This window comes from Ptychodera flava, chromosome 9 (assembly GCF_041260155.1).
Source record: "Ptychodera flava strain L36383 chromosome 9, AS_Pfla_20210202, whole genome shotgun sequence".
Lineage (NCBI taxonomy): Eukaryota > Metazoa > Hemichordata > Enteropneusta > Ptychoderidae > Ptychodera > Ptychodera flava.
The window spans coordinates 32,097,366-32,113,441 of record NC_091936.1 but is presented as its reverse complement, the minus strand read 5'-3'; the positions used below and the strand labels follow the sequence as shown (position 1 = coordinate 32,113,441).

General features: G+C 37.2%; 2 protein-coding genes across 3 annotated transcripts; one reads left to right on the top strand and one right to left on the bottom strand.

The window, feature by feature from the left end:
- Positions 1-1,361: 1,361 nt before the first annotated feature.
- LOC139140688 (26S proteasome non-ATPase regulatory subunit 11A-like) lies at positions 1,362-8,794 on the bottom strand. Its single transcript, XM_070710071.1, is given in 12 exon segments — positions 1,362-1,641; positions 2,455-2,506; positions 3,167-3,328; positions 3,807-3,862; positions 3,865-3,932; positions 4,611-4,755; positions 5,248-5,330; positions 5,839-5,950; positions 6,309-6,438; positions 6,956-7,080; positions 7,407-7,508; positions 8,643-8,794. Coding segments are annotated over 12 exon segments (1,260 nt in total). The 5' UTR covers positions 8,725-8,794; the 3' UTR covers positions 1,362-1,498.
- A 225-nt stretch (positions 8,795-9,019) lies between these two features.
- LOC139140687 (multiple myeloma tumor-associated protein 2 homolog) lies at positions 9,020-14,205 on the top strand. Of its 2 annotated transcripts, none has more exons than XM_070710069.1 (7): positions 9,020-9,194; positions 10,594-10,744; positions 11,164-11,209; positions 11,416-11,498; positions 12,094-12,252; positions 12,439-12,555; positions 13,102-14,205. In XM_070710069.1, the coding sequence occupies exons 1-7, from the start codon at positions 9,101-9,103 to the stop codon at positions 13,673-13,675; spliced, it is 1,224 nt and encodes a 407-aa protein (XP_070566170.1). In that variant the 5' UTR covers positions 9,020-9,100; the 3' UTR covers positions 13,676-14,205. The 2 variants fall into 2 exon arrangements, with proteins under 2 accessions (XP_070566170.1, XP_070566171.1); XM_070710070.1 differs by having other exon boundaries at positions 13,105-13,768.
- Positions 14,206-16,076: the final 1,871 nt, after the last annotated feature.

Genomic DNA, 16,076 nt, shown 5'->3' with positions numbered 1-16,076 from the left:
GTAAATCTTAATCAGTATTGGCAAGGCCACGTACAACTCGCTTGTGAAAAATTTCACAAGTTGAGCGGCAAATTGAAGGAACCAGTCTCCTCTCAAGAAATTTAGTCTCAGCACTACTGGGAATGACATGGGGATTAAGGTAAAGGGCTTCCCAGTCCGCACTTGTCATAATTAATCCACTTTGTTCAAGGACATAGCGACCTCTCTAATGAGGAAATGTAGGTCGAGGGGAGAATGGTGAACATCTGGCCACTAGGTGGCGCCAGACAAGAAGGGTCTCACAATTTGAGACACAACACCTGCACGTAGGCCGTCAATACAATGAATGCGTGTGTGATTCTATGTACGCAGCAGATGATTGTGAGACTAAAGATGAGTGAAAGTTGCTGTTGAAAAGAAAGCACAGTAGCTTCAGACTCGTGGCTTTGAAACGAAATGCACACACACAATATAGAGATATGAAAATATCAGTGAATATCTTGCAGACAGCCTCCTTTGCATAGGTCGTACAATAATAGATTGGCCTGTTTTTTTTTCGTTTTTTTTTTTGCCATCATCATGTAAGATTGCCACTGACTTTGATCCACCCTGGAAGGAGCTATACACACGAAATCTGCAATGATATCTTTTTCTTTTTTTTAACGAAAGCAGATTAAGTAGCAGCAGCATTTTGGAAACAACCTCTCCTGACCAACAGAACAAGAGCCAGGTGAAAAATTTACATGTCCATGGCAGCCAGTCAACTCATCCTTTTCACTGACACACTCCCATTGCCCAATATAACCAAACTATAGAAGTATGTCGTTTTCAGAGTCTAGCTTATATCTGACATGTCTCTTGTTTTATTGTGAGTGTTTGTGTATCAGTGTGAATGTTTGTAGATTATCATGAATATGGAGAGTCGTCTCTATTCTTTCGATTTTGTCGTAGGATTATAAAATACTGTAGTTAAACATTACGTTTATTGTCCATTTTAAAATAAAAAATTTTTGTAATGCACTTGGGTCAAATATACTAGGCAAGGATCAAAGATAGTTTTTTTTTCTTTGACTTTGCTCAAAAAGACTCATTTGATCAAAATATTTCACAGAAAAAAGATTTATTTGACAAAATTAATGTTGTGGCTCATGGACATTACAATTTCTTTAACTGTACAAGCATAAAACAGTGTTTGTCAATTACTAGTGGTAAGAAACAAGTGGTCACTATTATTCTTTGTATAACAGAATTCTATGAAAATAATGATGTAAAAAGTACTAAGGAAAAAATAAATATTATGTGTTGCCCATTAAGACTGTTGATTACTTAATAGTAAGCATAATGTGGATTTGAAGAGCAAAGCCTCTGAAATCATCATTGTTTTGCCTTTTGCTGGATGTATCAGAAAAATACAGAACCTACAGTGAGAGCAGACAGTCAGCATACCAGACTTTGATGGTAGGAGAGGCTTGCAGTTGATTTCGAAAACGTGCCACAGAGGGCGCTCTTTACAGAAACCCTAGTACAATTTCTTGGCTTTGTTATAGAGTGAATCAACTACTTTGCCCATGTTCTGGATAGTTTCTAGCGCGTTATCGTACGTTTTGTCCACAACCGGTTCATCAAAGACAATCAAAACACCCATGCCTTGGTCCAAGATACCTGTTGGCGGAGTCAGAGGGTTGGTTTTTGTCAAAATCAATGGGCACAGTTCATGTACCAATTTTATGTTATGCCACGCAAACTGTTTGAGAAAGATCAACTTTGATGTAACGCCATATTTTGTTAGTCTCTGGTGGATGTAGATGACATTTGAAGACAATACAGAGTATATGCATTGTGTTTACAGAGAATATGACTGAGTTTTAATTTGTTTGGCCTGAGTACCTTTCCAAACACAATCCACTTAACAGAGAAATAGATGTGTGTAGAGAAAATTGTAGAGAAAATTACAAAGCACACACAGGAGGCATTCTGAGACTCACAACGCAATTGTCCTCAGTGATAACACTATATCCAGAACAATCTTTTTGCGAATCACTTCAAGTCATTCATATTGTCTAATTATTTATTTATTATTTAGCAATGGTGATTTGTTGACTTAAATTTCAGTTTTGTAAGTGTGAAATTTTTTCTCCTGCAAACTGAAAGTAAATTTAAGACTTCGATATTTGGATGTGGCATGAATCTGTGGCAGTGCAACTAGTACTCTGACCAGTGCTTTATTCTGTCAGTGTTCCTTCTGCTCATTTTGTCCATCACAATTATACATGTATCTAAAAAAATTCTATCGCCAACTTTATTCTATGCAGCAAGTTTATAACATCTTCAACCATAGCCAGGTTTAATACCGAACCTCACAGTCGGAATTCAATTACAAAGTTTGTGTAATATTGACAAGAATGAATACACAAAGCTCCTATCACTCAAGAAGATGAATTTCATAATATAGGCTTTAGCACAAGAGGCACTTACCGTGAAATTTCTTATCAAGAATCATCTGTGACAGTTTCTTTTCCACTACATCCTGAAAAAGGTCAAACAGATATTTGAATAAGTCTTTATGATTACTAAACTAAACCAGACATTCATGGAGCAAGTATGAGCATTACTGTAATTGTACTTTCATACAGCACATGTGCAACTTCCAATGAATTAACAGTAGTACATCCCTGATAACATACTCTTCATGAGGGTAGGAGGACAAGGAAACTTGACCACTTTGATAACTAACCATACCATACCATACAGGTGCTACCAAATTCTCACTGCTGCCAAGCCTTTTTTGCAGCACACAATAGGACCAATTTGTGATGATGTCAGAGATCCGTAACTAAATATGCAAAAATAAACATTTATCTGAAAAATCTTTGGAAACTTTAGGAAATTGATCTAAGATTCAGGTACTCTGATACCATCAATGTTTTCAATGACACAGCAAAAGAATCTGATAACAAGTATCGATCATAAACAGAGATGTACTAAAACAAACTTTGTCCAAATATGCATTGGCAGCAGTAAATGTCACACTTGCATTGCTATATGTAGTTACAAACATACAATTGCGATCAGTGCAATTTCACTTGTCTAGTATATACCACAAAGACATTGTCAAGATATAAGTTTGTCCGTGTATCTTTCATGCCATACATGTATATTGTCCAAGATTTGGGAGCAAAGGACTCACCAGATGTAACTTGATGATGTTGGCTATGTGTTGTACTTGTACCCTGGAGAATGGCTCAATGATCCTGCAGAGGTTCTGCTCCAGCAGGTTGTCGTAACATGAATCTAGATGGGCTTTGATGATTGGATCATCAACTAGCTGTTCCTTGTAGACTGCCAATGCCTGGACCAATAGATGCAAAAATTACAAGTGATATTTTCTGGGGTTGTCAGTATTGTGTCATTTTGTGCCTCCTGATATGCCTTGACATCTACAGAGACTGTTATCATCTGAGTAGAGTTCATTACTGAGATCGACTATGATGGTATACTCACACAAATGCTGGCTGAGCAGCTGATATGCTATTATTATCACATCTCAACCGCTGATTCTAGTTGTCTCATAACTGAGGACTTCAAAATGTATCCATGTTCTCCAAAGCTGCACTGATATATGGTGCATTAGAAAGAAAATCTGTCTTTTTACACAACTTAGCAAGAACTTCAACTTTTCCTGAGTCAAGCCTATACAAAGACGTGTGGTGCTTGAAATTTAACCAAGACATAAACTGCAATAGAGTGTGTCATCCTTACACACCTGAAGTCTCTGAAGTAACATAGAAGACTTCAGTCTCTGAGCTAACATAGAAGCCTTGATCAACTTACCTTTTGAATTCTGACAAGGATCTTTTCTGGTAGGCTGATGCAATACTTTTATTGCCTCTACCTGTGGGCCTGCATACCTCAATGCTAGCTTCCCACTGATAATAGACTGTACATCATCTGGACTGAGATGGAGAAAACAGAAAACAATAGAATGAATTTTAAAAACTCTAGGAAGAATTTTTTTCCATTCAGAAGCTCCTTCGCAGGGAAGCTGCAATTAATATTTGAATGTCATTTGTATCATATGGATTTTTGACTGATACTCTTCAGACTTTGGAAAATGAGATTTGCCATTGCAACTATAAAGCAGATAACAAAATAACCATAATGAGTATTATGACATTAGTTTCAATCAAAGCCTATCCCTGTTATCGTTTTTTTTTGACAGACTTGATATTTGGTGGTAATATAATGAACATTTTATTTGACTACCTCGAATAAAGGCTGTGCTATTATTTACTTATACATATATGGTAGACATTTTACCAACAAAAGAAAATTAGCAATGGCAACATACAATCAGATTTTCTCAAAACAATATTTCAGCTAGCAATATACATGTACATGTATACAAACACTGTGAACACCAGTATCTTTGTGAATGGAGCAGCATGAAAATATGTATCTATGATGACTGAAGTATTTTGCAATTTTGCAGAAAGCAATAATTATAGCGCCCAAATATGTGCACGTGGAGGTTTAGCTCATGTGCATATTTCAAAGGTACAAATCTATCAACATTGGTACAATCCTGTATGAAGCAATCACTGTGTGTGACTGACTGCATAAATTACACTCACCTATTGAGTAAAATTTTACAAAGTAACATGTATTTCAGTGCATCAACTGCCTTTGGACTGTCTACCGAGTCGTACCCTTCAAAGGCTTCGTAAAAGTAAGAAAATGCCGTTTTAAAGTCCTTATCATCTGCTGCATGAAGTATACCTGTGGTGAAATGGAACAGAAAATTGTAATACCTGTGGAACACACTCATTCTGATGCTTACATATTGTTCATATACGGGACCCAAGATGGTATTTTGTGCAACTCTACTGGAGTCTTTTCATTTTGGGAAGATTGAAAGTCAACAATAGCTGATGGTTACAGTACTTAGCTTGTCATGAAGGTGTATCAGTACAATACTCAACTATCAGTTAAGTTAATCATACTTTAATCCCTTTACAAAAATGTGTCTACAGTTTATCTCTCTCCTTGGCACTCTCATATTGGAGGTTGTAGTTATGTTTGACTTGAAGCAATTACACTAAAAATAATGGTGGTCTATTTTTCATTTTCATTTCACATTCATAGTACCGGTAATTCTAGTTATTTGTGTGTATAAGTGTGCATGGAATTTTGAGCATCTGAAAATGTATTCAATTCAAAACCTTTTTTTCCTTCTTTTCTTCTTGTGCATTGGTTTAAAATTCGCTTTACCTGACTGCATATCCAAGGCTGCTTGGAGTTTAGGTGGACAATAGATAGCGTTGGCAGTTGTACGGGCTGATGTCAGAGCAGCTCTGTGAAGAAGTAGCAAACGCACACTTTAGTTTTCATATCAAACCATGCCAAATCAGTATAGAAGTCAAGGTACCAAGAGAGATCACTGTGACCAGCACATCTCTGTGATTTGACATAGCCTATTACCATATTATCAATTCACAAAAAATTCATAATGTCAATGTATGACTTAGCAGGAACAGTTCCTAAAAAGTTGTTCACGCATTTATGTTTCAGAGCAATCTTCAGATGGTAAAGTACATTGAAATACGCAACATTATGTAAAATTCAAGGAAAAGCCATGCCAACAAGCGTGTTCGTTTGTTCGTCATTATCCCTCCTCCCCAGAGGCCACCACAGCAATTCAAAGTCATTACAAATACAATCAATATAAGAACATCAAACAAATGTTCTATTGACACTTTTTCTAAGGCTTTGTTTATGCGGACAGGCAATTTACATAATTTGCCTTGTTTGTGCTACCTGTGCTTTCTGTCATAAAGTGAAGTGATCAAAGATATATCATACCTTGATTTGGGTAGATTTGATAAACCATGGTAGACTTTACTTTCTAGGAGCTGTACTTCAACCAGCAATGCTTTGTCGTCCATTTTCTTCAATTCTTTCAACAATGCAGAACCTGAAAAAGTGGCCAAAATATTTAGGAACTTGTAAACTACCTGTTAATTTTTTTCATGCCATTGTAGAATATACCAGTTTTTCAAGAACAAGCCTTTACTTCAATCAATTTACCATAAGTACAATATTTGGCTATTTGTGTCACAATGTACATTGTTCAACAAAATAATTGCCTTTAAGCTTTGATCAACTTAGTAAAGACGAATTGCTTCAGTTCTTTTAGCTTTGAAGAAATTCAAGGACATTTCAGCACTTGCCATGCTGCGGAGGTCTTTTCTGATATTGACATGGTTTACATGACAAAGTCAAAACAGTGTCATTACTCACCCTACAATGAAAACACTGTTGAAAATACTTGCCTAACTGAAGTGCTTCTTGGTATTGTATAGTTTCAAAGTACAATGCTATCAGTCTTGCTTCTAATGCCTGTCTCAGGAATGTTCTTTTCTCATCTTTCGCCCATTCTATACACTCTTTACACAGGTCAACCTATAAGTTGAGTCATTTGGGGAAAAAGTCCAATGTAAATCATCTTAGCAAATGTAAACAGGGATGTAGAAAATTTTGGTTACATGCGGCAAAAGTACAAAAGTACAGGCCATTACAAGTAGTATATGTGCACATAAAGTTGGTGCAAAATGTCCTGATTATTTTTAAAAACTTAATTTTCACAGGCGGCAAATTTTAGCCATCAGCCGGTTGTTTTTGTCAGCTGCTGGCTATTTTCTACATCACTGATAAATTCAGACTGCAGTAAGCGAAAAATTATTTCTTTCAGACAGTGAGCATAAACGCATTATTTCTCAGAATATTAGTGCTTTCAAAAATGCCATAATAATCAGCTACGAACCTCCTCATGTTTGTTGTGTAAAAGTGTGATTTTGTTGACTATTCTCTTGGGAAAAGCGAAATGTCTCTTTGCTCATTGACAAAGTCACCATTTCTTTCCATAATGTCAGATCAAAACATACTTAGTCTTAAATTTGAACTGTTTCAAGTGTCTTACCTCTTTGCCAGTTCCAGCTTCCATGTCTAGAAAGAGATCAACTAATGCTCTGACCATCTTGGCTGCTTTGGCTTTACTCACCAAATTTAGGAATGGTCTTGTGAATTTGATTAAACCAGCAAGTTCTGTGAAAGGAAGACAAAAGTGAAATTTTCTGTTCTGCTTGAAATATTATCCAATTTCAATAAGAGTCTGATTTATCCAGAATAGTACTTTGGTAGTTTTTGTTTATTTCTGATGTAGTTAAGATTCTATGGGACATTGAACCTGAATAATGATAATGCATTTGATTTTGACACATGAAAAGAAAAATCATGACTGAAGGAATACTGTTGTTTTACAACTCAGAAAAAGTGAATTTTTTATTTTATCAATTTACATACATAAAAGTGTAATTTGTAAAAAGAACTTTGGTTCAGTTGAATAACACTGGCTCATGGGAGCAACTTACCTTCAGCTTGCCCTGTCTTTTGCAAAAGTGAGCCTAGTTCTAAAACACTCTGCTCTTTCACACGTAAACCTTCTTCATCTTCAGCATTTACATCTCGCTTCACTGTAAAATGACAATATGAAAATGATGATGAATCTTCTTCCTGATAGAAAGAAACAGCTCTGTCACTGCTAAATGTGACTCTCTTATTGTTGCGATGCACGAAGCTCTTCTATGCAACTGATCATCACTCTCTATGCATTCAGTATATAGTGAAGTTTGCCACAAGACAGCTTAGTGAGAACAGCGTATTGTTAATTTTCTTTTTCAAAATATTCTACCATAGTTTATGGACGAACCATACACCTGCAGACTGAGACAATGCTTATTGTGCATGAATAGAGTCTGATAAAATCAGCTCTATCATACCAAGGTTTACAGAATAAGCTATTTGCACAGTGGTATTAATTTATGGTAGAGGCCAGATATTTATGCTTAATAGTATGATCTTATTATGTCAATTTTTTCTTTATCTTTTTACAGAGAGGAGGGAAGAGCCTAGAGGCTGTACTTTTATGTGTATGAGTGTGCTAGGTGAATGGCATATTTTGTTTGATAACTCATTGGGCATGTTTCAAGAGTCTGACTGATATACCAAAAATACTCTTCGGAACTGACACAAAAAGTGAAAAAAAATTTTGACCACAGACAATGACTTTGTAACCGTTTTTGAATGTAATAGAGGTGTGACAAACACGAAAGAATTATAATTAAAAAAATAATTCCAGTGTAACAATGTTGGACACCTACAACGTAGATGAACCTCGAGTTTCCTTGTGATGAATTTCATGAAAAAATATATCAATATTTGTTGTTTGACAATTGCAATTTCATTCAAGTTCACATGTGATATTTCAATTTCATTGTTGTTACAATGTATTACTCATTCTTACTCTTCTACAATAAGAGGCTTTTACATTACAGTATAGGAATTAATGGAAAAACGCTAAAAGCTTGACATTCATGATTTTAGATCAATGAGAGAGGGATTTAACATACATATATTCAGGCCATTGAGATACATGAAATACAGTGTGTGTTTGTGTGACAGAACAGTGAGTCAGCCAGTTTCTTTGGACGATGAGTGGCTCCCTTGGTGGACGATATTATGGACAATTGAGGGGGACGGGAACGAAGTCCATTTTCCCATGGAAACCAGACTGGCTATAAATTATGAAAGCATGCCCGGTCACTCACCAATAGCATGTAATATGCCGATAGCAGAGTTGGGATCAGTCTTCGCCAGTGCTTGAGCTCTCTCGAGATCGGCGGCCGCCATCTTGCACCATGTGAGTTCCCAGGGTACAGCGCGAAAGGTTTTGGATCCACTAGGTTTTTGATTTTTCACAAGGATAATCTACCCTCTTTCGGAGACTGTAAGTAATAAGTGCGATCCCTTTTAATAGTGAGTGTAGTCTTTTTGTGTTTGTTATCAAATCAAGTTTCCACATAATATATTTAGAATATATCATTACACTGTAAATGTTTGAATCGTGTTTATCAGGTCAAAAAATCCAACAGATATCAGTTTTAAACTTCTTTGGTAAGAGACTGTAAGACCTCTCAAGCTCCACAAAAATTAGTTGTTTGACTTCGGAGTGTACCAGCGAAAGTCAAGTAATAGGTGGTTCTTGAATATACACCTCGTGACAATCATGTTTCACCCAACACGAGGCGGAACTCGTGGTGGGACAGATCAGTTCAGCTGGGAAGATGTTAAAGCCAACAAACACAGAGAGAACTACCTTGGTGAGCAACATTCCGCTCGATGGGTATCTCGACCGACCGTACACTCTCCGGGCGTTTGTGTTTTAGATATACATGTAGGGAGGCATTGGGCAATTTGACACTCTGGAGAAAACACTGGTAATGCAGCTTCCAGGTTTTGCCAGCCGGAGGTTTTGCCGGTGGTTGTTGATTAGGCAGCTAAACCATATCGTTTTGCCATCCAACCCTTACTCCATGCAAAATCTGAAGCTTCAGTACTGCAGCTAATGCAAGTAGTGCTCTGACATTTCTGTTTGTTCTGCAAAGCCCTTAGTTGTGCCATAGACAATGTTTCTCTACGTACTGTCTATGGTTGTGTTCTTTCTACTTCAAAAATTGTGCCCATCAGTTTGAAGTTCACAAGGGATAACACCAGGAGATCGAGAGCACTATCACAGAGTTTTGATTGGGTGCACACGTACTACCACTGTCACAAATCCCACCTCTAAACCATGGCTTTTAATATTGAATTTAATACTCCAACCCACTGCTAATCATGTACATATTACAGTAGACTTGGTTCAAGTCTGTGATTTGTGAATATTTGAGTGGAGTGAACGTGATGATTTGTATTTTGTTTTCATGTGAAACATGTGAGTGGAGTGGACACAATAAGTGGAGTGGACACAATGAGTGGAGTGGACGAATGAGTGGGGTGAACGCTATACAGGGGAGTTTCACCCGGAATCACCTGGCAGAAACTAACTCATGCGCAGACTCAAAGGTGACACATTCAGTTGCTTAGAAAACCTGGCCTGGGCTGCCAAATTCCGAATAGGTTTGTACAAAATAGGAGAGACACAAGAGAAACTATTATAAATGAGTTTGTTTTTTAAAAATTCACCGACTTGAACCAAGTCTAATATTACAGGGAAAATGTGGAAAAATCGGGATCCACTTTTTCATCTCTGATCTGCTCAAAACTATTCAGCCAAGACGTGATATGAGATCAAGTCAGACACTGTATAGTAATCTTCCATGGTTATACTACCCTATCTCCATAATCCACAAATGAAAAATTTCCCTGCAGAAATGTTTATGTACATCCAATGACAGTCACTCCACAAACCAATATACTGCACCACACCAGTCAAGATTCATAAATATGGAAAAGTGAATCATGAAATACTAAAATTGGCGATAATCTAGATTTCTAGTGTTCAGCTTCCAAAGACTCCCACTGCATGACAGTACTTTCTTAATATTAGATTATAACTTGTGTGATGCAACGCTGAAGTTATCAAATGTTACAAGTTGTAATCCATATTCAGAAAGTAGCACATACTTGAAAGAGAGTGTAAATGCATTGTATTACACCACCTATAGGTAACTGTGTTGTGCAGATTGTATTAATGGAAGTTTCTCTTCAATCTTATTCTAGGGCATTCATTGAAGGCTCCAGTAGGTCGCTGGCAGAAGGGCAAAGATTTGACATGGTATTCCAAAGAGAAGAAATCAGGACCAGGGCTGTCCAAAGCAGAAGAGTTGGCCATGATCAAACAAGCAGAGAAGGAAGCCATGATGGCCGCACTGTAAGTTGGTGGATAACATTATTGATGATCTTTTATTTCTGTTAGTTGCCATATTTTGAAGTTCATGCAGGGCTAACTTTATGTTGAAAAAAACTTTTATGTTTTATCAAAGCAGGAAGATGACGGGCTAAGTCCAAGTTAGTTCAGTGTTTAATATTTCCATTCTTGCCACCATTCAAACAGAGTATGTGTAACACCAATGTACATGATAATTCTCAAATGTTGTTTCCTTGCAACATGATTGCACTGAATTTCAATTACAAACAATATGCAAAACCTGCTGAAGGACATCACAATTTGCAAGCATACCTCCACAACAGGAACACTTTCCTTTTTTGTATGAATTGCCTGTATGCATGCATGCTGTCCTTGAAAGACAAAGAAAAGACTGTTCTCCACCATTTTCTTTTATTGTGCAGGGGACATAAAGTAGTAAAAAAGCAGACACAAGGACTTTCACAACAGGTATGTACCAGTACTGTGTTTCCTTACTTGTATTCTATACATTGTCTCGTCAACTGACAGCATAGTTGATGTCAGTTCTTGATGGCCTAATAATTTTCTTAAATGTATATCTCTGGTAGCAAAGTATATCTGTTCTTATACCAACATGAGATAATCTTCATGTTGTTGTGGTTGTCATCAAAGTGCGTCCATCTCATTGTGTTTAGGAACTTGCAGAAGTTTGTCAAAGAGGAGCAACGGACAGAGACTCTCAAGACATTGAGAGAGTTCAAGGGATGGGCTACGGAAGGTATGATCTTCCACTTTTATTTTATCACTCTTCATGAAGAATTTTCTGAATAATAATACTCTGTATGCGTTCAGGTTGCCAGGTTCCTAATTATATTCAGCATCCATTTAAGCACAACACTAGAAGAGTGTTTGTAAATCTTTTGTTTTGACCTGAACTGAATGACTTTTATCTGTATTGATTCACATTCTATCACAATTTGATGTTCATAATAATGATTAAAACTTGTGCGATAGCAATAACATTCAACTTTGGTCTCTGTATAACATTCACAGTTTACAAGTATTTCAGTGTGAACATCTATGGTATGTAGTATTTCATGGGTGATGTGCAAAATGTGATGCGTTGAATGAAGGTGAAAAGAATTGCCCCTTTGTAGTTTCTCAGTCTTTTGACAAGAAACTCAGATGATGCTGATGTTTGTTCACTGCCAGAGCAACTGACCAAAAAAAGTCTGTGGCTATAGACACAAACCACAAGACCATAGCTCTTTAACCAATTAGATTTGGGGACAAAGTGAGTTTGTTCAAAAATAACATAACCGAAATTTCACTATTCAGTCGACATAAAGTCCTCTCGTTGTAATGTTTGACAGTTCAAGAATGCAAAGAATTGGCCAGACCAAAGCTGACAGGGAGGCCCAGAAGATGGGTGGTACGGTGTTTGAACATGTCAAAGTGGGCTCTGCATCATCCACACCTGACCACGCGCATAGGAGTAGAAAACAAGACTCATCAGAGGATAACGCCCAAGGGTAAGTCAAGGTCAAAGGCAGCATTGGTGCTGCTTTCTGTGTTTGCAGTTTTGCAATTTGCATAAATTACTCCGCAGCAATGTTACTTATAACTAAGGTACTCTACATGGATGTTTCAAAGGCAATGGAATCAGGGAATCCTTTACATCAAACATACTGTTTAATGTCAATATATTTCATTTTAAGGGAAACTTCAAGAAAGAAAAAAAAAGCCAAGAAAGAGAAAAAGAAAAAGAAGGAGAAGAAAAAGAAAAAGCAGAAAGACCGGTCAAGTGGGTCAGAATCCCCACAGCCAAGAAAAAGGTATAACAGACTCTCATAGTGGAATATGTTGATTGTCCAAATTTGATTTTCTTTAGAACATTTGTGTACGATCTTGATTTTTTTAGAACGTTTATGCGCAATTTTGAACTTTGAATTACTGGAAGCATACTTAGTTTTGTATGCAAGTCTGACAAATAAGGACAAAACCTGGTTACGACTGAGTAACTTGGACTTTGCTGTACATTATAATGGTGCAAAACTGTAAAAAACAAATTTTAATGCCAATATGACTGCAATTTTTTCCCCCAGCATAACTTGTAAGTTAAAACAACAATGATACAGTGGAGTTTCTCAGTATTTAGTATCGCTTTTACACATGCATACAATAGAATAATATTTGTATGTATAGCACTGAGAGTGTGTCACCATAATTGACTTATTTTTTTGTGTGGCTTGCTTTACTAATATGTGCATCAGGAAAGAGACACATTCAACTGAATACACGTATGTGTGTTTTGTCCCTACATTCCATTCTTGGAGTGTCGATATTTGTCAGAAATTAGTTCTGATTTTTTTTTTTGTCAGGAGACATGATAGTGATGCAGATGACAGTCCAAAGTCAAGACGGAGACCGAGGCACGATTCCTCTGATGATGAACCCACTGTCGACTCTAGGAAGAGGAGACACGACTCATCAGAAGAAAGAAATGTGCCCCGCAGGAAGAGACATGATTCTGACACTTCAGATGATGACACTCAGCAATCCAAATACAGTGACATTAGGGGTGACAGAGACAGTGACAGACACAGACCTAGTCACCATAGGAGTGATGGACACTTTGATGACAGAGACCGAGGACACAGACAGAGCAGGAGGGACAGATCTCCTCAACGGAATAGCTATCGTGATGATAGCCCCTCTGACAGGGGTTCCCTAAGGAGGAAGGACCCTGAACATCAGAAAACAGAGAGAAGAAGACATGATAGTGATTCATCCGGTGATGATTTTGAAAAGCGGAAGAGACAGTATGGGGAGGGAGATAGATCATATCAGAGGTACAGAGACGATGATAGACACAGACAATATAAAACTGACTATGAACAAAGTAGTCATAGAAGAGGTGATAGAGACAGGAAGGGTTACAGAGAAAAATACTGAAAAAAAATTACACTGCTCAGGACTTTGTTTTGTTCAGTTGTTTTAGGGTGTTTTCTTTTATTGATCACAATAAATCACTCAAAGTACATTTTAGCTCCCATTTGCCATTTGATGTCTTGTACCTAACTATATCAGGTTGCACACATGTAGCTGTTTGATGTTTCCCCCGTATGAAAACTTAAGCACCACTGCCTATTGTTCGAGTAGGTAATATCTTACATATGCACATGTATTCTAAGTTGATGACAGAATATTCAGATAAGTATTACAAATTAAAGTACCATATGACAGTGCAATTCAAAATGAAAACAGCGCTTAACAAACTCACATAATCAACAGCCACGGACTTGGATATTCTGGAAGCCTTCCAATAGATATTCTGACAGCATTATGATTAATTTGTTTCGTTCACATTATTTAAGGCTGTCATATAAATGCGTATAATAAATATTTGATAGTTAATTGGAAAGCTTTCACGGGACTGTACACGAGTTCAAACAAAGCAAATAAATTCATGTTGGCAAAGGCAAGCAGCGCCCTCAATTGGTGGACTTTCCAGTCTTGATTGATGGCCCAATGCCAAAGCTCAAGGACTGAATATTTTGATGAAATATTCATATAGTACACACTGGAAGATACCTGGATGTTTCAATAAAATGAGACTGAGTGATGGATAACATTGTACTTTGAACTCTTCTTGAGATCACAGCCACCATTGGTCTGAAGACCATCAATCAGAGTGGACTTCATAGTCCGAGGGATGACAAAATTTTATGTTGCACTGTATTACCAGGGTTAGGGCAACAAAATAATCTGACGAGTCATCTTTGCTATGACATAAGCATGCGACAAAGTTGAACTTCAAATTATAAACAAATCTAGATGACGTTCATCAATCGAGATTTCAAGGGCGACCAGCTTTTTGCCTTGATGACTCGGCCATACAGGAATGATAGAGTTCAGAGGTCAGATAAACAGCAACAAAGAGGTATGCAAAACTAACAATAAGACAGATGAGGAGCCTAGTGAATGAAAACAGAGAAAAGCATTTTTTGTTTCAGAAAACTGAAACTCGGAGATTTGTATCAAAGAATGCCAGTAACACCTGTCAAAATGTACACAATATCAGATACGGCAGGATTGTACCTGTAACAGTTTTCGTACCAAGCCCAGAGAGACTGCAAACACTTCAGCCAGGATCACTGAAATTCTGTATGCAGCTATAACTGGTCTAGGTATTGGTCGAGTTTGCAATATGACACAATACAGCCACCATTTAAGTTCTCCCATCCAGATTAGGGTAAAGACATGAATTCAGGCCGAGGCTTCTCACACTGTGTAATATGGATTTTAAGAATTTGCTGGGCCATGCCAGAATAATATGACCTCATGCAATAAACTGAACACTCTGTCACCACTCACAGTATTTCAATCACCTCATCACAAAGTACCAAAGCTCTGGTGTCATGTATTGTACATGAACAACACAGCACTTCAACTGCCTAGAGCCTTTTAATTTGAAACTCAGTTTTTTTAATGGTATATGATGTGTGCATAAGTATTAGTGTGTGAACACAGGGATCTTGGATTACCAGTAATTGATGTTGTTTAGTCCCCACTCCAGTATTTATAAAATGTAGTCCACACCCTTCTAAGCATGAGTAATATAAATGTAATGAACTTGAGATAGATATATATATATATATATATATATATATATATATATATAGATGGTCTACAGACAATACAGTAAGCATTTGCTTTGGCGCCTCTATCTGCTTCAAGTTAAAACCTGGAGATACCACAACAGGAACATGGTTAGCCTTCAGTAGAAATGATAAACGAAGTCAAATTCCAAAGGCAAGAATAGGCTGATAAGGTGCATAACTTCAGGCAGTGGAACTGATTTCAGAACATGGAAGTCTACCTGCTGAAACGGGGGTGCTATCTCATGTTGATCTTTAGAACTATTTCACAGGACCTTAAGATGTCAACAACATTCAAAAGTAAACAATCTTGAATTTCAACAAACAGTACCGCGTACAGAGACCTTGGGCAGTTGAAATGAGTCATATGACAATACAAAATGTAAGGGATGCATACTTTCTCGGGTTTCAGCAAGACAGTAGAGAACTCTACTGTCTATGGTTTAAGGTACTTGCTTGTTAGTATGAGTGGTAGCTATAACTATTGATAATTTTTCACATTTTTGTTTTTTAATGTCAAATATTGTTTCTTGTTCTACTCGTCAAAGCATGTTGACACAGTATTCAGCTTGTCAACTCAGCATGTACGAATGTAGACTGCATTGTTATTGTTGAAAGTGACTTCTGGTCTGGACTGGAACTGAAACTAAAAGAAGACAGTTACATTTTACATGTACAGATGCTGCGTTGACAAG

Coding starts and splice junctions, on each gene's coding strand:
- LOC139140687 (XM_070710069.1), top strand. CDS start 9,101: ATGTTTCACCCAACACGAGGCGGAACTCGTGGTGGGACAGATCAGTTC. Junction 9,195..10,593: donor ACACAGAGAGAACTACCTTG/GTGAGCAACATT, acceptor ATCTTATTCTAG/GGCATTCATTGAAGGCTCCA. Junction 10,745..11,163: donor GAAGCCATGATGGCCGCACT/GTAAGTTGGTGG, acceptor TTTATTGTGCAG/GGGACATAAAGTAGTAAAAA.